Source organism: Nothobranchius furzeri, chromosome 2 (genome assembly GCF_043380555.1).
Source record: "Nothobranchius furzeri strain GRZ-AD chromosome 2, NfurGRZ-RIMD1, whole genome shotgun sequence".
Lineage (NCBI taxonomy): Eukaryota > Metazoa > Chordata > Actinopteri > Cyprinodontiformes > Nothobranchiidae > Nothobranchius > Nothobranchius furzeri.
Window position 1 is genome coordinate 75138909 of NC_091742.1, and position 22332 is coordinate 75161240.

A 22332-nucleotide genomic window follows, 5' to 3' on the forward strand; every position below is an offset into this window, starting at 1 on the left:
CTGAGGCTCAACAATCCAATCCAACTCTTCTCCAGAACCCCTGAATAGACGTTACCAGGAAGGCTCAGGAGTGTAATACCCCTGTACACTGTAAAAAGAAAAAGTTGATCCAACTAAAAAAATTGCTTCAATTGGTAACAAGCAATTTAATTAAGTTTACCAACTTAAATTATTAGTACAATTTTAATAATTTAGGTTGGATAAACTTAATTAAATTGCTTGTTACCAATTGAAGCAATTCAGTTAGGTTGATTAATCTGTTCTCTTTTTTCAGTGTAGTTGGAACACACCCTGCGGTCCCCCTTTTTGAATACCAGTAGGACTGCCCCCGATGTCCATTAGATATTGCAGAGCCGCATCAGCCAACAAAGCCCCACAACATCCAGAGCCTTAAGGAACTCCGGGCGGATCTCATCCACCCCTGGAGCCTTGCCACAGAGGAGCTTTTTAACCACCTCAGTGACCTCAGCACCAGAGATTTGAGAGGCCAACTCAAAGTCCCCAGAATCTGCTTCCTCACTGGAAGACATGTCGGTGGGATTGAGGAGGTCTTCGAAGTATTCTGCCCACCGATCCACAACGTCCTGAGTAGAGGTCAGCAGCACACTGTCCCCACTATAGATAGTGTTAGTAGCGCACTGCTCCCCCCTGAGGCGCTGGATAGTGGACCAGAATCTCCTCGAAGCCGTACGGAAGTCTTGCTCCATGGTCTCACCGAACTCCTCCCATGCCCAGGTTTCTGCCTTAGCGACCACCCGAGCCGCGTTCCGCCTGGACTGCCGGTACCCATCAGCTGCCTCTGGAGTCCCACAGGCCAAAAAGATCTGATGGGACTCTTTCTTCAGCTTGACAGCATCCCTAACCGCCGGTGTCAACCAGCGGGTTCGGGGGTTGCCACGACAGGCACAGACGATCCTGTGGCTACAGCTCCAGTTGGCCACCTTTTCTATTATTGTTATTGTAACAAATGTATTAAACGAATCAGCTTTCACAGAAGATTCTGAAACCTTTATCAGCTTCTCCAGGCTTTCCAAAGTCATCTGACCGTGAAACACTAGGAGATGCAAATTTCAGCATGATGGTGGTAGTCTGACTCACCTCTGAACCTCATCCCTGCCTGGAGTTTCTCTAAACAGCTTTTGGCTCTAAAGAAACTGACTTAAAAAAACGCTGAAGGCAGCTATAAGATGATGCAGCGTTTCAGTTAGAAGTTTTAGTTTGTTGCAGAATAGTTAACAGAAACGTTTTAGTTTATTCAAAGTGATTACGTAGAGGAAAAGTTCAAATCAGCTGGATTTTGGATGATTACTAACATAGTTTTAATGATACTCATCACCCAGCCCTAAGCACACTAAACCGATAAAAGGACAGGCGCATCAATAAACATTTACTTTAAGAGAATGTTGACTCATTTTGACAAATGTAATAAACGATTTCTCATAAAAAAAAGAGTGAACAATTGCCAACAGTTATATAGCTGGTTATAGCAGTTTACATGTCTTTAGTATCCTGTTTAGTTATCAAAACATAGCTGATGACATATTTTTTCAAAAACAGTTAAAACTAGAATTAATCTGCCGATTTGACTATCGAACAGTTGTTTTTTGTTTGCCTTTTAAGAGTGTTATGTCAAAACTTCAAGGGACCCCAAAGTGAGTTAAGGAGGTGTTAAGTGCTTGTGTCGTAACCAGAGGGTTGCGGAATCAGGCCCATCTCAGTGTCGCCGTCGTCGTGTCCTTGGCTATGACGTTCATAGGCGTCATTTTAACCGGGGACGCCGGGGACATGTCCCCGGCAAAATTTGTGATTGGCTGCTGTGTCCCCCCCACTTTCAAAAAAGCCTGCTGATGAGGATTTTTGTTTTACCAGCTCAGATCTTATACCAGGGGTCGGCAACCTGTTCCCATCAAAGAGCCATTATTACCCGTTTCCCACGGTAAAGAAAACACCGCAGTAGCCGCAGCGTTGTGGGCGGGGCCTACCCTCAGACAGCAGAGCGCTGCTCACAACAGGTGACAGCAGCCGGGGGCATCACACCCGTGGGGGATTCAACACCCACACTTCTCCAGCTGTTTTGCTCACCTCCACACCAGTCTGGTTTCTTTATGTCGCACTCTCTCTGTTTGCCTCATCTCCTTCTTCACCTCCCGCTTCTAACAGCCGATGTCGGGTTTCCAGGAGAGCAGGAGAGGGAGGGACAGAAGAGCTCGACTGAATTCATAATTTTACATCTTGACATTAGCTGTACAAAGTCTGAGTTTGATAAAGTGAAGAACAACAATTTGCAGAGGTTTATAACAGGCGCGGCGCCAGGTTTTCATTTTTGGGTGGGCCACGGTAATTTTGGACGGACCTTAATAAGCAGTGACTTAAGTGAAGCAGGCAGGTCGCGCTAGAAAATTTCGTTTAAAAAGACGTCATAAATGTGTTCCCCCGTCATTTTTATTTCTAAAATATGAAGTAAAAACTCCCAATTTAATTTTCATTCATTTGTCATTAATATGTAGTCTACACCCGTGCGTTGGACCATCTTCCAGTAAAAGCAAAGCATCCCCACCTCTCCAAATGTAAAATGTGCATCAGCCGCTAGTTAGGCGAGCCGCGCGCTCCGTCAGCTATCAGCCCAGACAAGAGCAGAGCACCTAAAGAATAGAGGATAATTGTGTCTGGATGTGGATGGAGATTACATTTTACAGCAGTCTGATCATCATTTAAATACGTAAACCATCACCTGTCTTCTAGTCCACGCTATCAGCATTATTTTAATTGGTGTGTGTGTGTGTGTGTGTGTGTGTGTGTGTGTGTGTGTGTGTGTGTGTGTGTGTGTTTTCCACTTCAAACACTGGTCTAACCAACCAGACCAGCGTGTCCAGTAACACATTAATGTTACAATTAAACTTGATTAACCCCAGAGCCGTGCGCACTGCACTGTACTGACTGTAAATGAGGGGAAATGATTTAATCGGATCCTTTTCTTTTCAACATGGTTTAATGTAAAGTTTCATTCAGTACAAACTTTAGTTACACCAATCTAACGAGACAGAGCCTGGATTTGTATTCTGAACAGTTTAAACATGTTTAAAACGGAGACGTGCGTGACGCGTCTAAAATTCGCACCTGCTCCGCTATTATGGAAATTAAACTAACAAGATGAATAACATGAAATTATTTTAGGCACAGACAACATCCCCCACACTTTTGAAAAGCTTGCAACGGCCTGATCGCTCGTGTACGTCTTAATTATCTTTCATTAGACGATAATCAATAAAATGATTTATATAAAGTGGATCCAGAAGTTTGTAGCCCGTCTCTGCCTTCAATTTTTGGTATTTTTCACCCTGTTAGTGGTTTTACTGAGCAGGTGCCACTTTTGTCATACGTTTCTTTTTAAAACATGTTTAGACTGTTCAGAATACAAATCCAGGCTCTGTCACGTTTGATTGTTGTAATTAAACTTTGTAGGTGGGGGAGGTCAGAAAGCAGCTCAGAAGCGCCTATATGATTACGCACAAGCGTGAGGCGTCAACCCAGTCTCACAGTAAGACCGGGTTGGAACTGTTCAGGTTTACGCAGACAATCTTTACATGTAGAATTGGCTTACAGATGTAAAATTAATGCAGTAAAATATAAAGCATTTTATTTAAATATCCATTCATTATTTTACAAGCAAGAGCCGCATGCGGCTCCAGAGCCGCGGATTGCCGACCCCTGTGCTAGCCTACTTTATTGTCCCCAGCAATTTTTAAACACCACTCAAGTGTATGGTTATTGTCCCCAGCAATTCTGAAAACAAACTGACGCCCTTGATGACGTTTAACCCATGTTGCCTGCTGGTCGGGGGGACCGGTGGTGTCTGTGTACGGCAGCCTCGCCTAGGTCAGTGCGTCCCAGTGCAGCTGAGGCTACATTGTAGCGTGTGAATGTGTGAGTGGATGAATGACGGTGTTGTAAAGTGCCTTGGGTGGGTTGTAGAACCATAGAAGGCGATATAAAAAATACAAGCTATTATCCCTTTTTTTTTCCAAATAAGGAATTATTTTAACTTTTTAAAGAACAAACATTCTACCTTGGAGAGGTTTTCATTTCCTTTCTTTTTTATTGCCGTTATGATAAGACCTGTTGTTTTCTTTTTTGGTTGTAGATTATTACAGATATAAATGGAGCTTTTTTTAATACAAATAAGCAAAAAAGTGGCTATATCCATCAGTGAGCTGGGGATGTAAGACAATACCAATACACTGAACCATCGTGATATTTCGTGTTAAGATGCTGAATCACTATTTAAAACCAGTGCGTCAATCTTCTGTTGAATTACAAGCAAACCTTTATGGCAGGGCTATTTAATTCCAGGCCTTGAGGGCCGGTATCCAGGACATTTTAGTTTTAACCCTGCTTCAACACACCTGATTTCAATCAGCAGGTGAATAACAGGCTTCTGCAGAGCCTGATGAGCTGCTGCACAGGGGATTCAACCACTGAATCGAGTGTGTCAGACCAAAGACAACACTAAAACGAGCTGGATACCAGCCCTCGAGGCCCAGAATTGAATAGCCCAGATTTACGGTATTTATTTTGTGTGGTGCAATTAAGACTGCTAGACGGCAGCAATTTTTACTGAGATCTCACAGTAACACTGGATGTGTCTTGGAAGTGTCTGCTCTGGGTTGTTCAATGAAATCCAGTCTTAAAAATCGCAAATGTCTGGATATTAGTCTTGCAATACAGGTCCTTCACAAAAAATTTGCGAATTGTGACAAAGTTCATTATTGTCTGTAATGTACTGACAAACATTAGACTTTCATAAATATTAGAATCATTACACACATTAAATCAAATCAACTTTATTTATATAGCACTTTTCATACAAAAAAAAATGCAACTCAAAGTGCTTTACAGATTAAAATGGCCCCATAGATCCCACATTCCCATCCCAGCCCCCCTCCCCAAGTATAAAACAATTAAAAATTACAGTTCCCCTCCCGCACCCAACTTCCAAAAGTGGACATACAATCACCCGCACACTCGTCCATGCACACACACACACGCACACACACACACTCGTGAACACCAGAGTAAACAATAGGCTGAGTTCAGATGGGTCAGGTAATGAACGACACATCATCAGCGGAGCCATCTGCCCTGGCAGCAACAGATCCACGGCAGCAGCCAAGACACCGGCCCATGACGCCCAGTGGCGTAGGGCAGAAACCCCCACCAGTGCCCGGGCACTACCCGGGGAGCGCCCCGGCCGCCTCCGCCCCTGACCACCGGCCCCAAGGCAGAGGGCTCCGCAGAGGAAACACTGGAGGATTTAAGATATATAACATATAAAATAATAAAAGCTAATAATGATAAAAAGTAACTGATAAAAAGTGATTATAAAGATAGTAAAAGAAAACATAATCATATAAAAACACTAAGATGTAGATAAAATGATAAAAAAAAAATAAAAGATAAATATGTACTTATAGATAAATAGTGATCAGTTAAAAGCTAAGCTAAAAAGGTGAGTCTTGAGCCTTTTATTGTTTCTAATATTGATGATTGTGGCATACAGCTCATGAAAACCCAAAATTCCTATCTCAAAAAATTTGCACATTTCATCTGACCAATCAAAGAAAAGTGTTTTTAATACAAAAAAGTCAACCTTCAAATAATTATGTTCAGTTATGCACTCAACACTTGGTCGGGAATCTGTTTGCAGAAATGACTGCTTCAATGCGGCATGGCATGGAGACAATCAGCCTGTGGCACTGCTGAGGTGTAATGGATGCTTCGCCTTAAGCTCATCCAGAGTGTTGGGTCTTGCGTCTCAACTTTTTCTTCACAATATCCCACAGATTCTCTACGGGGTTCAGGTCAGGAGAGTTGACAGGCCAATTGAACACAGTAATACCATGGTCAGTAAACCATTTACCAGTGGTTTTGGCACTGTGAGCAGGTGCCAGGTCATGCTGAAAAATGAAGTCTTCATCTCCATAAAGCTTTTCAGCAGATGGAATCATGAAGTGCTCCAAAATCTCTTGATAGCTAGCTGCATTGACCCCGCACTTGATAAAACACAGTGGACCAACACCAGCAGCCGACATGGCACCCCAGACCATCACTGACTGTGGGTACTTGACACTGGACTTCAGGCATTTTGGCATTTTCTGCCCAGTCTTCCTCCAGACTCTGGCACCTTGATTTCTGAATGACATGCAAAATTTGCTTTCATCTGAAAAAAGTACTTTGGACCACTGAGCAACAGTCCAGTGCTGCTTCTCTGTAGCCCAAGTCAGGCGCTTCTGCCGCTGTTTCTGGTTCAAAAGTGGTTTGACCGGGGGAGTGCAGCACCTGTAGCACATTTCGTACACACGCCTGTACACGGTGGCTCTGGATGTTTCTACTCCAGACTCAGTCCACTGCTTCCGCAGGTCCCCCATGGTCTGGAATCGGTCCATCTCCACAATCTTCCTCAGGGTCCGGTCACCTCTTCTCGTTGTGCAGTGTTTTCTGCCACATTTTTTCCTTCCCACAGACTTCCCACTGAGGTGCCTTGATACAGCACTCTGGGAACAGCCTATTCAATCAGAAATGTGTCTTACCCTCTTGCTTGAGGGTGTCAATGATGGCATTCTGGACAGCAGTCAGGTCGGCAGTCTTGCCCATGATTGCGGTTTTGAGTAATGAACCAGGCTGGGAGTTTTTAAAAGCCTCAGGAATCTTTTGCAGGTGTTTAGAGTGAATTAGTTGATTCAGATGATTAGGTTAATAGCTCATTTAGAGAACCTTTTCATTATACACAAGTTTTTTGAGATAGGAATTTTGGGTATTCATGAGCTGTATACCAAAATCGTCATTAGAAACAATAAAAGGCTTGAACTACTTCAGTTGTGTGTATTGAATCTAATATATTTGAAAGTCTAATGTTTATCAGTTCATTACAGACAATAATGAACTTTATCACAATATGGTAATTTTTTAGAAGGACCTGTATATCCTCTTCCTTGTTTTGTGATCCATTTTGTTTCACCAGATTCTAGTGGTTGCACACCCCTTCTATCAGCTGTTCTGGATTATTAACATCAACACTGGCAGAAGAGAAACGCATATTAACAAAAGTTTTTGTGAGGAAATGTTTCCATGAATACATGACCTGCATTTGATATAGGGCCTTCTGGAGTCCAAGAACACCCAAGGCACTTTACAAAACAGTGTGGTGATGAGGTGCAATCTAGCCACAGATGCCCTGAGGCACACGGACAGAGGTGAGGAATAAACCTTTTTATATCCTCAACACATTTTTAAATCTGACATGCAAATGCTGCAGTTCACAGAAGGACTTGGTCTTTTAGCTTAAGCTTAGGATTTTACCAGAGATAAAAACAGAATAAACAGCAGCAGAAATAAGCAAATAGCACATCTTTAAGATGGAGAAGAGCATGCTGGATATGGTCCTGACTACAGAATATTATCAGAAAGCCTGGGCATTTCACTTGCAAATACAGCAGGTGACTGAATTGTTTTTTCTGTGGAGGTTTGGTCATGAGCAACATGGTTTCACCACTCAGGAAGGCATGCGGTTGAAAATTAAAGCAAATTTCTGCCATTTGCACTCCAAATGAATTTGTCTTTGATCTAGTGTGTATGACGACCCTCGTGTTGTGCAGGCGCTCATGATTACTACTGAGAGGACCGTAAGACAGGAAAAAGAGAGCGGGGCCAAAGGTCAACAGAATTGTGGTTTTAAATAGTGTTTATGAAAAAGATTAATGACTTAAAGAAATCTGATCAGTGTAGAATGTGATCGTTAGATAAAACCCTTGTGTTCATCATCAGCATCCACCTCACTATTGGTGGTGAGCTGATTTATTACAATGACATCACTAATGATGACTAAAGCTTTTAAATTAAAATCAATATTTCATTTAAAAATAAACATTTTTTTCAGGGGGGGTTTGTACGTCTTTCTTGGGATCTTGTGATTGCCTTTTCTTATTCCATTTTTTCTTACTTCACATTTAAAGTATTTTTTTCCAAATTTTTATTGTTATCATTTTTTTGTCAATTTGTAGTATTTGTTGTCCTTGTGAAGCACCTCAGAATTTCTGTCTTGAGAAGCGCTAAAAATAAAAGAATAAATTTCTTCTTTATTACGATTTTTATATTTATTAATTTTCACAATGTATTATTGTGTTCTTGTTTTTTAGTCATTTCTAATCTTATTTTGCCTTAATGTATATATTTTTGCATAACGGTGCTTTTTGTTACCTTTGGGTTGAAATGAGCGAATGTGACATGTAGAGGTAGTTTAATGGTGCAGGACGAGGCAAAAGGAGGAATTCACCCAGGATGCCATTTATGATAACACCACCCCTGGTTTTCTACTCAAAGCCCAAATTATTCTTTTTTTTTTTCTTTCTTTTTCAATGTACAAAAAGCCTGTTTTTGGTATCAGATGTGTTCTTTGTTTACGTTGTTATTTACATTTTCTGTTGTCTTGTATTTGAGCCAGTTTTTAATGTCGTTTTTTGTTTTATGTTTATTTATTTGGCAGATGCTTTTATCCAAAATGACGTACAATTTTTACCTATAGGGCATGTTGTGATCTGTGGGGGAAACCAGAGTACCCGGAGGAAACCCACGCGTGCATGGGGAGAGCATGCAACTCCATGCAGACTGCAGCCGAGTTTCGAACCTGCAACCTTTTTGCGAGGCAAAAGTGTCCCCACGCAGCCCATTGCACCAATTAGAGTTTGGGATTCATTTTTCTTTATTTTAATTCCCTCCCTGTTTTCCCCTCTCAGCTCCACATGCACCTTGAGCGGCCGTTTCCCACGTCTAACGCTTAGTTTTCCTGCTTCTCTTAGGATTTTTCTGATGTTTATGTTTAGTAGTTTCCTGCGTTCTTGATGACATCTCAGACATTTGTTTTCATTATTTCTTCATTTCAGCTCTGACTCCTTGCTCAACATTTGGGTCATTTTTTAAAGCCTCGTGACACTTTTATAACGACCCAAAAATTTTAAAGAATTATAAACAAAATGTATTTAAAATAAATCACCTTGCAAATTGACATGTCTGTTAAATGTTTTAAAAATAACTTCGAGGTAATTAAATATTCTATTAGTGTATTTTTTAATATAAGCATTTTTTTATTCAAATTTCCTTTTATTTATACTATAACAGATTTTCTTTTGTGATCTTGATTTTAGAACTCATTCATGTTTTCTCATTTCGTTCTGGTTCTTTAACATTGAATTCATTATTTTTATTGTTTAGCATATTTATTGCAGAAAGCTCATACTTGGAGTTCCACTAAGTTGTTTCAAAGGTGTTTTTATAATCAACCTTGGCCTGATTTAAATTTATTTATTTATTTTTCTTCTTACAAGGTTTGTATTTTTTCCAGTGCAGCTGGTACCAAATGGTCCAGAAACAGGTACCGGCTCTTGGGTACCATCTTTGGACTCCAACCCATTTAATTCAGACTGATGGGGCAACATCCAACTGAACAGATGGAAAAAGTTCAGCCGACCTAAATCCAAGAAGAGCCAATCCACTAATGGGAAATGTTCAAATCTGTGTGGTGGAAAATATTGGTATTGGAGTTCGCCAGCAAACTGTTGTTGTTTTCTTTGTCCTTTTGGGTTTCTTCTGCTCATTTTTAGACACTGTTTATTCGTCTTTGTGTTTAGGTTCCTCTCCACTGATGCGCATCCCTCATCACCTCCTCTACATGAGAAGCTTGTTAGAGGACATAAATGTTTCCTCAAGAGGTCTCAACGCCAAATCTGGGCCACATCAGATTGGATTTTTTCTTTTGGACAAGGGAGGGCTGATAAAAATCACTCCGCCGGTTCTCCAAATGACACACATGTCCACAGTAAAAGCATTGTGTCCCCGAGTGTCAGGATAAATCCGTAAATCCGCTTTTATTTAAAAAGAAAACAGCAGCGACTGAGAGGGAGCAGGAGAAGAAAGAAGCGCCACAATGTGGGAACACAGGAGATTAATATAAAAACATCACATTGGACATGTTACTACAGCAGCCATGTAGGGAGGAGATGCTGCAGTTACACAATGAGAGCGGACCGTTAACCGTTACCAACCTTCATCCCGGGATGTGATGAGATATGACGGCCGTGGCGGTGATTTCGCTCCGATAGCCGGACAGCCTTCGGTCTTGTTCACTACTCAGCACGGAACCCGCCGGTCCTCCTCCCCGCCTGCGCGCGGTCCTTCATGTGGGTTCGGTGTCGGTTTAGAACGCAGTTGGATCAACGTTCAGTCGCGCGCCCAGACTCCTCGTGCTGTAAAAAGGGAGGCGGATGCCTCGCTCCGATATTGGATTTTCTCTCTCCCTCTCTCTCTCTCTCATGCGCGCGCGGTGGTGACGCATGGGCGCGTGCTGCATGTCGGTTAGGGGGTGTTAGCATGTGAGAGTCCATGGTTATGACGTGGTCATGAAACACACACACAGCCCCAGTACTTTATATGATGAGACGTGTGCTGTTTAACTGCAAAATAAATAACACATTTTCTCAACTGAAAATAAAGAGTTGAGAGGAAGAAAAAAAAGATTTGTTTTTCTGGTGCTTTGTATTTTAAATCCAGCATATATGTTTTGACAATGGGTAAATACGATGGTAAATACTAAATCTTGTTTTTAAATATTTAATTCATTAAAGGGATACTATGTCACTTTCATATTTTTTAATCATTTTCTTGAGCCAGTATGTGCTAAAATGACCATTTACAGGGTTAATGAAATGTCACTCAAATCGCAACTGCCCCCTATAGCCAGAATAACGCATTTGCAACGTATGAGTGCTGGTCCAGTCTACTTGCCTCAGAAAAAAATGGAGCTGACATAACTGGCACTGCAGAGGCTGGGGAGACAATTCGGCTTTCAGATTAAGGCGTTAAAGTCAAAACTGCCTAGTCTCCCTTTAAAGGGGGGGAGGAACAGTTGTCCAAACCAAGTTACGTGGAAAAAGTGTAATAGCCGTCATTACATTATTTGGATATCCGAAATCAATTCAAGTCCGTCATTACCACCAGATATTTAGAACTAAGGAGCAACTTCAAAAGAACCTGTCTGATAACATGAAGCGGGCTAAAAGATCTCAAAAAGCAACACACCAACATCTGAAGAACTGCACGTGTCCCCTGCTTAACATTAAGAGGATAAGTCATGATTCAATATTATGAATGAGAATGGGCAAAACTGCCTCTCTTTGAATGGTACTAAAGCCTGATTTAACATCTAACATTTCAACAACTAGTGCCTTCAGAGGCTTAAGGCAAAAACTTAGATGTACTAGGCAAACTATCAAAGTCCACTGCAGAGGACTATCTGTCCAAAGGATTCAAAAATATCTGACAGCTCCTCCTAGGTGGTGTTAATCCCAGGTTATCCACAAAGTGCTTCATTAGCTATTGCACTTAATTCCTTCTCCTATTCCCATTTTAATTAAGTATTTAGGAAGTTGTCAGCTGCGCCTTTTTAATGATTCTGCATTTTAAAAATAAGAACGTCATACTATTAGTGAAGCATAGTCTGGGACTAGGCTGCTGCTTCTGGACCCGGATGCCTTTCCGTAAAAGTCCACACTGATAGATATTAACACAAAGAATTTCTCCATTTATGAAAATATCTTCATCTACATTTCTCTCAAACTATCACTGCATCCTAATTAGTTCTTTAAAAGTTGCTCTTCTAACATTTTTTTTAATCCCAGCTTTTGTACTAAATGTAATATTCCCCCCATGTGTAGGGTCTCAGTGCTCAAACTGACAAAATACAAGTAGAAATAACAAAACATCCAAAAACCAGTTTTACAGTGTAAAGTCTTTGTTGAAGCTATTTAGTTTATTATAAGCTTAAGTTATAGCCTAGTTTATTTTCTTTATTTTACGCTAAAGTTAATTTGTGTTGCATTATGCTTTATATTATTTTGGTTAATTAGTTTGTTTAATGGTCAGGTGTGGGTGATTATTTGTATAAATAGGTCAAGGTGGGAGGAGCAGCCAGAGCTGCGAGGGGACACGGTTTTTTACCACAGAGACGGAGAGGACGCAAAAAATCTGTGCTCTTGCTTCTTGTGAATAAACCACCACCAAACGCAATTTTGGCATGGACATTGTTTGATTTGAAATCTTTTTACCCGTGCGTAAAGCCTAAACCTTGACGTAGCCCAGTGGCCATTTGAAAGTATTTGATTATTTTCTTGTTTAAGTTTTATGGACAAATAACCACTACAGTCTAAATGAACAAGAAAATACCTCATTCATCCTCAGATGATTTCACTGCTTCAGCTCACGAGGAGGTGGGTGAAGGGCTTTATTTCCCCTGTGGTGCAGACAGTCATTTAGTCTGGGAACACAAAGGCTCTTGTTTCACATCCCTCTCTGTTTGCTGCTTTTAAGAAATCTGTCATTTTTTACTTTTCCTCTTTTTAAGCACTTGCTCAGGTCAACAAACAGTTGAGTTGCTCAGAATGTTCCTCAAATACCAGCCATAGTAGCTTATGGCTATATTAGCATTTATCATTTAAATATTTATACTGATTCATCGTTGTGTAAACTGCTGGGTTTATAGCGATGCAGTCGCTGAGGGTGGATGGGGATCTGAGGGCCCTGCGTGGGGGGAGAAAAATACAGCAGAATGAGAACCATGACAGAGTTTCTGGCTCTTGTTCCAATGCAAGAACAAGTTAGAAGGGTTGCATCAGCATGAGGCATTTGAAACAAAATACTGATGCAGGTAAACTGTTAATTACATTTTCAAGTAGAAGACAGAATTTTGATCATTTCAAAAGTCCTACAACCATTAGATGTCACATCATTGCAGGGCTGCTGTAGCCTGGCAAGCCATTTGTAACTATTCAGTCTGGCCTTGACCCATAGACAGAGCTCAGTTGTGGGGGCGGAATCAATGGCTGGCTTTCAAACTGTCTTTGCATTCAATTGGTCAGGTCAGAGCAATGAAGGTCACATATTCAGAGACAGAAATCAGTCAACGGGGCAGTCTGCCATTCACTGTTGAATAAGAAGTAGATAAAGTATCTCTATAGACCTAACCAAGTCTACAATTAGGGATGCACCGATGGATCGGCATTTGATCGTAATCGAACGATAGCGCCCCTATCGGTTTTGATCGTAATTTTCAAAATAGATCAAAGCAAACCGATCAGGTAGGGTTGTCACGGTAACCAGTGTAGCGCTAAACCCCGGTAAAAAAAAAAAAAAAAAAAAGTTGACAATAATAATAACCGTCTTGTTTTTAAAAAACTATTATCTTGGTGGGTTTACCGTGGCTGCGGTGTAGGCGCGGTGACCCTTACCAGCCACCGTATCATCTGCAGAAGTTGCCAGCGGCACATACACGCTTTGTTTACAACAAAACTTTCTTGAAGCTAAAGCTGAAATAATGGTCAAAGGAGGAGACGGCAGCGCTCAGGAGGACATTTATTATCCCTCAAAGAAGACAAAGTCGGAAGTACGGGCATATTTTAGATATTTGAAGAATGCCGAGGGAGTTTATAGAAGACTGCTCCTGTTTGCAGCACGAGCAGAAAAAGTGTCTGTGAAAGGCAGCAAAGCTTCTTATCTCATGACACATCTGCGTGACCATCACCCACAACTCTACAGTCAACGCAAGGCAAGTTAACATTAGCGTTTTAGCTAAAATGCGTGATCCGAGAATTTGGGTTGAGGGCGAATGCAATGAGTCGCTATATAAAGCAGCCGCAGCGCCGCTACCTGCATATAAACAGTGTCGCGGACACCCCCATGTTGAAATGACGCTATGCATTACGGGGCTCCCAGGGGTAGATAAGAGTTGGTCTCTCTCCGAGAATAATTATGAATTTAACAGTGATTACTGCCTGATGACATTTTCCCACATCTGCAAAGCTCACTGGAAGGACACAAACCGAGGACAATATTTTCCATAAATGCGGATTGCTCAAGTAAGGGTAAAAAAAAAGTATCTGATTAGAAGGCTACTTGAGTACTGAGTATCATCTGATCTAATATTTTTAAATGATGACATCAAACAGACATAAAATACGAAGTTATGGGCAAATATTGGTATTTAAAGACTAATGGGGAAAAATGTAAACAAATAAACAACATAATTACAAAATAACACATTTTAGGCAAAATTTAGACGCAAACTGAGGACAATATTTCCTGACATACAGGGTTTATTTAATTGTGTGAAAATGTAGCACGTTTAAAAAAAAATACCGCGATAATACCGAAAACCGTGGTAATTTTGGTCACAATAACCGTGAGGTTAAATTTTCACACCGTGACAACCCTAATACAGACCATTTTAGATTAGGTTACATTTCCTTTATTCCCAGATTATGTAGTTTGTAGCACTCATTATAATGTTGTAGAAAATTTCTGGCCAATCCACGTGTTCGGTATCGGTGATCGGTATCGGTGATCAGCATTCTTTGATATCGGTATCTGTGATCGGCAGCAAAAAACCTGATAGGTGCATCCCTATCTACAATGTCCAAAGTTTATGCCAAAGCCGTTTCAAACAAGTATCGTTTCTGAGCTGTTATTGTTTTGGTCTTTTGCAGCTCTGTCGTCCTCATACAAAGACAAAGCTCTGCTATGAAGGTGCTAAGCCTAGAATAGAATAAGGCCAATTCCAGCAGAAGCAAAATAATTTTGCTTTTTTGACAGTCTAGAAACACCACATTGGAACCTCCAGTCCCAGCTTTGTGGCTGGCCAATCACAGCACGTTTATTTAGGAAAAACGATGTAATTTCGTCTTTATCCCTGCTTCTTCCACGATGTTGACTGACATCTGCAGCAGTCCATTCACAGTACTCAATTGGTTTGGTGGGCCAATCACAAGCCTATATCAATCAGGTGGGCGGGATGTTAGTGCGAAAGAGTGAAACTAAGATGGCAGCTGCTCTGTAGCTAGGATAAAGAGTCAGGCGTCACACAAGCTTGTAAATCTTTACAAAAATGCACCTTCAGTCGATAATGCAGTTTCACATACAGCATATGTGCATTGCCCCTTTCACACATAAATTATGATGATCGTAATCCGTGTTTTTATTCATTTGTCAGAATGAAAATTGTCAGATTTTCAGTTAACAACTGAACGATTTTATTAAATTTCACCCCAGATATAACCAGTAGGTATTCTTGCATAGCACAAACGCTAGAGTCCAGTGTGGTGGCTCATGTACAACCATACCATCATGGGTTCAAATAGCTGTTTACTGACCAGTCAGAGTTAAAGTGTTAAAAGTGTAACTGAATGAGGAACTCAAACAATACAAAACATTTATACTTGTTTAGTTTTCCTCTCAACGTTCTGCTCTTTTGGCTGGAATTCCAACTGTTTGGAGCCGACAGTGTTCCGAATTTCACTAGTTTTGTAATAATCTGATTAAAGTGAATTTAACATTAGTTTGTGACAGATCAGATTGGTTTGGGCGTCGTATTTGGTAGCCATTACATTATAAAGCCACAACCTGATTTGGCTCATTTTAATGGCAAATTGAGATCAATATTGACCAAAAACAGCCTTACAAGTTTTATTTTATCGAGTTTGCAGATTTTTCTAAAGCCCAATAAACAAGTAAATCAGTTTTAGCGTGGTTATGGGAGCAGTTTCTGTCCACTTTTTTTACGTGTGCTTGGGATTAATGTGGTTTTAGATGTTTTGTAGGAATCAACTCCCCCGGCTTTCCCTGACCTGCCGTCCCGTTCTGACACCAAGATAGGAGCCAGAGGAGTGAGAGAAAGAGCTGTTCTCATGTTTCTTCCAGCAGACTGCTGGGCCTTGGCTCTGACTAAAAGAAGACATGAAGTGTTCTCACTTTGTAAAAATTTGCATTTCCGTTATGACTCGCTTTGCTTACAAACTCCAATAAACTAATAAAGCAGATAATGACACATAATTTTCCTCTCTTTCCAAACAAGGAGGCACTCCAGTGTATCTGTAGCAGACAGCTGTCAAATGTATCCAGTAATGTGCTATTTTTAAATATTTTACTGCAGTTGATGGGGGTTTTACAAAAGGTCCCTTGTCTAGTTACCATCTATAAAAACAGCTGTTAATTTGCTACAGTGCGTTCCATTACTGTTGCAGCAAGTTGTTCACTTTTCAGCTCATTTAAATGCACAAAGGAACGTTAATATGTACATTCAAAGCAAACAGTTTTGTGATTTGCGGGCCCTCGAGGCAAGAACAAGCACGAGGCCTCCTTCATGCATTATTCGCTGGATTTGCGTAACAAGAGTGTTTGGTAACACTGAGAATGCTAATTATTATGGATGCAAGCACTGACCTGGTGTTTTCTCCTGTCTCAGAGCATAGACTGTTTCCAAGATGCAATAAATAGCCACAAAAAAAACTGTAGAAGATGTCAGTTTTTGAAATTCTCTTTGTGAAATGTTCTTTTCCCTTCAGCTTAACACTGTTTAAAGCAAATTGTTGTCCGACACTTATACGCTGAACTCTTAACCCATTCAAACACTGACAAAACAATTAAATTTAATATTTTTATGAATTTCTATGCAAAAAAAGCGTTAGATATTGGGAGTGATTGTAGTTTCAAAGATGTTAATAAATGATGCGTTTTCCATCTTTAAATAAATGGATAGAAGTTTGTTACATTGTCGTTAAAGACAACAACGGTCACTGAAGTAACTCAAATCTGACAAAAGCAATAAAATATTTCTTGATCATCATTTAAGGAAACTCAATCGTTGCGTTTGAATTGTGGTTCAAACAAGTAATACAAATAACAATGTGGGCAATAATGATTGTCTACGTACAAAAGATTAACGATCATCTGACCACAATGACATGTTAAACTAAGGTGTGTTCTGCAATTAGGATCACAGGTGTTTTGATGAGTAATTCCACTTGTTTAAATGGGTAATGGTGCTGTCTGGCATCAGGGTGTGTGCTAAGCATAGGTTGATATTTTGAGTAGACATTATAGCGTACCAAATGGCCAACCATTTCACCAAAATGACCACAAGTTCATTTTTAACTTAAAGGCCAAACTTAATCATACAGGTCAATCAGACACCATAACGCCGATATGAAGGCTATGAACTTGAGCCAATAATCTTAACTAATCCTGCAGTATGTCACGAGTCCTCAAGGCTGCAAGACTATCCTCTTTGAATAAAGTCCATCTTCTCTGGCTCATCAATTACTTAAAACTTCATAAGTTCATATTTTATTGGATGAACAATATGTTTAAATCCAAAGTGGTTTAATAAAGTGTTCTACGGTGACACACTGGTGGTGATGAGCTATGATTGCCACAGCTGCGCTGGGGCACACTGAGAGGTGGGACCTACCGAGCACCGGTGCCACTGGTCTAGTTCACTGGGCTACACAGCAGCTGCATTCTCTGGTGGGAGCCAGAATGGAAACTGCAACCTTCCCATTACTGGAAAACCTGCTCTAGCTCATGTGCTAATGCTGGAACTAGGAAAATGGACAACATTTCTCCAGTGCTGGCTTCTCTTCACCGGCTCGCAGTCTCAAACCAGGCAGTTTAAAATTCTGCTTTTTGTGTTTAAGTATTTCCAAGGCAGTGCCCCCACCTAGTTAGCGGAGCTCTTAAAGCATGTTCCCTCAAGGTCATTACGGTCAGTTGACCAAAAATTGCTTATCGTCCCTCGCACCCGATTTAAACCTAGTTGTGATCTGGCTTTTTAAGTTGTTGCACCCTCTCTCTGGAACCAGCTCCCAATCACAAACAGTCCCCATCACTGGCAGTCTTTAAGAGCAGGTTGGACTTATTTCTATAGGATGGCTTTCTCCTAAAGCTTTTGGTTTCTGGTTTGTATTTTTTGTTTAGTTTAACTAAAATTTAATTTTCTTTTTATCTCATTGGTATTTCATTGTTCTCACAAATGTTTATGTTCTTATTTTGTTTAAGGTTTTTATGACTTGCTATTTTTATCCTTGTTACCTTTCTTGTCCAGTGCCTTGGGCCCCCTTTGAGGGCGGTGGAAAGCGCTATATAAATAAAACTTGATTGGGGATCAGAAATGTTGCTCGTCCTCTGTTATGACATTTTAGCATGCAGGTAAGGTGCAAAACGTCTTAAAATCTGCCCCAAAAATCGGCAGCACATCTCCACATCGGCATCAGTATCAGCCATAACCCATATTGTCAATATGTTTGGAGTACCGCACAGAACATGGACCACAGAAAGCTCAGGAAAGAGTCATCTCGGCAAATTAAAAACGATTATAGACAAGACTGCTAAGAGAAAGACTACAAGACCATTTCTGAGCAGCTTGATGTCCCTCTGACTACAGCTGGACAGATAATGAGGTCTATGGTGTACGAAACTGTAGACAACCAATGTGCACACAAAAGGAAATCTAATAAACCGAAAAGACGCATTATGAAAGGAGCCAAGAAGAACTTCCAAAGAGATTAGCAATAAACCCCAAGGTCAAGGCACATCATTGTCAGAGCAGACCATCTGTCTCTGAATCATAGTGGAGTTAATAGAAGACTGAGGAGGACGCCGTGGTCGAAAGCAAATCAAACTCCATCATACCCCTGTCCTTCAGATAGATGAGAACGTGGAGTCACACCAGCTCCATGTTCTCAGATTCAAAAATGAAGAATCCAGACAAAAGAAGCATGGACCTACTGAGAAACATGGAAGCGGTTCTGTTCTGGGGCATCTTTGCTGCATCTGGACCAGTGTGTCCTTAGTAATCTCACTGGTTTCGTTCTGAAACAAAGTGATGCCCATGCATCAGAAAACTGGGTTAAAGGTTATGGGTCCTCCAACAGGAACACACATCCAAACAAGCTTTTTATTCATGAGCCAAAGGAATTGTCAAGCCTGCCCCAGTCCTTTTCCACCCACATAAATTTTGAAAAATGCAACGAAGACGGATGGGCAACAGGGCGAAGCAAGCCTTTTTCACTCTGAGCAGTTATTAGAAGTGGAGGACGTTTCTCCCCCCTCCTTAAGCTTGGTTTATGCTTGACGCGTCCGCGAAGTTCGCACGGCTCCGTGCGGCAAAAATTGCATCATTTTAACAACCACGCCCCTCCACGGCCCAAACTTTCCACACCAAGCACCTAGGAAATTTTCTAATCGCGGACGGTTATGTTTTTTTTTAACTAAATCTCAATTTATAATTTCCTGTTTTTGTTCATGTCCATAAATCTTTATACAGTTAAATTTTAAATGATCTTTTAATAGTGAGGTGCCAATATAATTCATCACATTAGAGCTACGGTAGTTAAATGTGCAACAAAGTATTTAATAAATGTAATTTATAAATATTCATTAAAATGTAAACAAAACTGGAATAAAAAAAAAAGACATTTTGGCAGCACAAAGAACTTGTAAAACACATTCAGCATTTATTATAATTGTAGGCAGACAGGAGACAGAGCTGATGCATTGAAGGATGGCCAGAGGCTTTCCAGGAAGACACGATGGTTCTCTCTCTCTTCTGCTAGAGGAGCTGATAGGTGTGAGGACAAATTCATGCTGTCAAAACAAGATGACAAGAGTTAACAGGTGATCAGCCAGGCTAATGAGGCAGAAAGAACACAAATCCAGGACAGTGTACAACTATAATAATAATCTGTGGTGTTGCTCACCTTATGTGCTCTTATAGAGTATTAACGTGTGCCTGCCTCTTGGTTTAGTGTCTAAATTTTGCTGAGTGTCCTGCAATAATGCAGGTTATTAGTTAATTTACTTTTGATAGCAAAAACAAAATTTAATGTAAAAGTTATTTACCAAGTGAATCAGCTCACACGTCACCACCAAGTGTCACAGGACCAGAATCAGCAGCCTCCTTCGTGATGTCATGATGTAATCTAGCTCCAAGCTCACAGCAGCAACACACGTGTAGCAATAAGCTATGAAACAAAAACGGTTCATGTTAAAACGTGAAGGCTGTAATGAAGATTACATGATTAAAAACAACTCACCTTTACTACAAATGCAAGGCTTCATGTTAGGCTGCAACAATCAGTCTGAACAGCACATTTCTTGGGTTAATTTAGCTTGAAAGAAACAAATTATAACATCAGTGTTGTGGGAGGTAGTTCCAGAGATGAGAAACTTGTAGAGAGTGAAGTGAGAATGGAGCTACAAGTCTTTCTGTTAGAAGTTCAGAATGACCGGAGGTAAAATGGGATGTTAGTGTAATTCTGGAAAGCTTCTCTCCAGTGGTGATCAGACAGGCTGAGATGTGAGAAAGAGAATAAAGAGTACAATATTCTTATTTATAATAGTGTTTACCTAGAACAGTTCATAGAGCTTGTACCATCATTCAGATGGAAGCTGCTCTCCACCACACCTGGGTCTGTCTGTTCAGGAGTGTAGAGCTGCTCTGGGTGGAATTCCCATCATGGTCCCAGTGTCAGACACACTACTACTGGGAGGCTATGTGAAATATAAAGAAACAGCAAATATATTTAGTTGTTTTTAAGAGCAGCAACACACGTGTGTAACAATAAGCTAAAATTACATATTAAAACCAGAAGGTAAAGAAAGACTGATTGTTAAAAAAAATAATTCACCTGTGATGCTTCTAGTCTGGACCGGTGCAGGCTGGTGGAGGACTACATCAGCCTGACAGGTTAATTGGGCAGATTATGCATAAAATAAAAAAAAAAGTTAATGTGGGAGTTTAGTAACTTAGATCATGTACAAAACAGACTGTCCAACATATGTGCTTCATAACATTGCTGGTGAGTGATCGGACAGCTCTCAGAGCTAACTCAGAATCAAACATGTTCTAATGAGAACCGGACTCAGCACCAGTTCAGATTGAACCGGGTCGGCACTGATGCAGAACAGGAGGGACACTGAGGAGTAGCTCCTCCTGCAGCTAAAAAGCGGACATTACTAATTGGCAGGAAAAAAACTCAACCAGAACCCATCTAACATTACACACACGCACGCTCTAAGCCTGCGGCAGTACTAGCTAAGTTATGTGAACCACGTCCACGTCTTGCTTTTTAATTACAAATACAGCAAATATAGCTGCAAAATTACAGGTAGGGAACTATCTTTAGAAGCTGTTATTTAGCTTACTCACCTCAGATTGGGCCCAAAATCTCCGTTTTGAGGAAGCAGCAGTCGGCGGGATCGGACTAATTACTGGAACGGCTTGGACTAATTTGTGAAACGCTAATTAAACCAGCATAACCCGGTTCAAATTCCCATCAAGTTGGTGAAAGACTCACATGTAAGAAAAAAAAAACACTAAACTACAATCCAACAGCCAAGCTACTAGAACTAAATAATTATAATGCTAGAAGCTTTGCTGGGACTCTTGGCACAACGCTAATGCTAACTACAGCTAACTTGCAGCTAATCCGAGCCCTGCCTGCTACAAGGCTGGTTTAGACCGTGATACTTTTATAAATCTACAACCACAGAGCTGATACGTAGTACTTTTCTTTAGCCATTGGCTAAAACAGACTCAAAATAAACGTTCCATACTTTTGAGCTGAAGAGGGCGCTAGACTGACGTTCTTAGGCAGAATTTACAGTTTTCAAAGAAAATGCATCAAAATGCTACACGTCTAAAACACTATTAGACACTCATTTATACTATTCATCAGCTAAATAAAGTTGATTTTGATGTGACTTGCTCGGTGTGCAGAAGTTTTAATGAGTTACAGAAATTGCTCAATTGTCTCAAAAACTTGTATAAAAAGTCTGATGAGTCAGCATAAAACTTACCGGGGAAATGCATGCACGGAACTGAAGAGCACACAGGGAGAAGATAGCATCATGGTGATAATAGAAGGATCTGACAGTAATGAAGTGGGATGTATTCGTCTTCTGGGAGAGTGATTACTGACAGAGAACAGCTGAGGTAGACGGATGTAGGGCAGGTGTACATAATGAGCGAAGTAACTGGGGAGATGAGGGGAAACAAAAAAAGCAATGGGAAAATGGCTCAAGGGTCTATATAGATACAGAAATAAAACACTGAAAAGAAATAATGAATATAAAAAATGGAACTTTTGTGAAAACGATTATTGGGACAGTCTAAGAGGTAAATGCATTTTTTATCAAGTTCCTTTTCATTTTACATATTGATCTATATTGTATTGTATGGCATCATGAAATGTATGGTATTTTATTATGTCACATTGTTTTGAATCACACTGTATGTCACATTGTCCCATTATTTTGTATAATAGCATATCACATTGTATTAAATCACATTTCATTATACTGTTTTGTGTCACATCTTGATCACGGCACCTTGATAAACAGACTTCATAACTTGGTGGCGACCTCTGGAACGTTTCTAGACAGGTTCAGGTCATACCT

General features: G+C 40.5%; 1 protein-coding gene and 1 long non-coding RNA gene across 3 annotated transcripts in view; both read right to left on the reverse strand.

The window, feature by feature from the left end:
- LOC107377035 (galactose-3-O-sulfotransferase 3) overlaps window positions 1-21848 on the reverse strand; it is a 73607-nt gene extending 51759 nt beyond the window's left edge. The window contains exon 1 of one of the 2 annotated variants that reach the window (XM_015946409.3): window positions 21733-21848. In XM_015946409.3, coding sequence (XP_015801895.3) covers window positions 21733-21785 — 53 coding nt within the window. In that variant the 5' untranslated portion in view covers window positions 21786-21848. Of the gene's footprint in view, window positions 1-10094; window positions 10409-21732 lie in introns of those variants that run through there. The other variant, XM_054747481.2, reaches the window with a different exon arrangement.
- On the reverse strand, window positions 19366-21726 carry LOC129165133 (uncharacterized). The gene is made up of 6 exons (XR_011519052.1): window positions 20562-21726; window positions 20281-20424; window positions 19968-20042; window positions 19774-19895; window positions 19632-19701; window positions 19366-19518 (listed from the first exon to the last, which is right to left on the reverse strand). It is a non-coding gene; the product is annotated as an uncharacterized lncRNA (long non-coding RNA).
- Window positions 21849-22332: the final 484 nt, after the last annotated feature.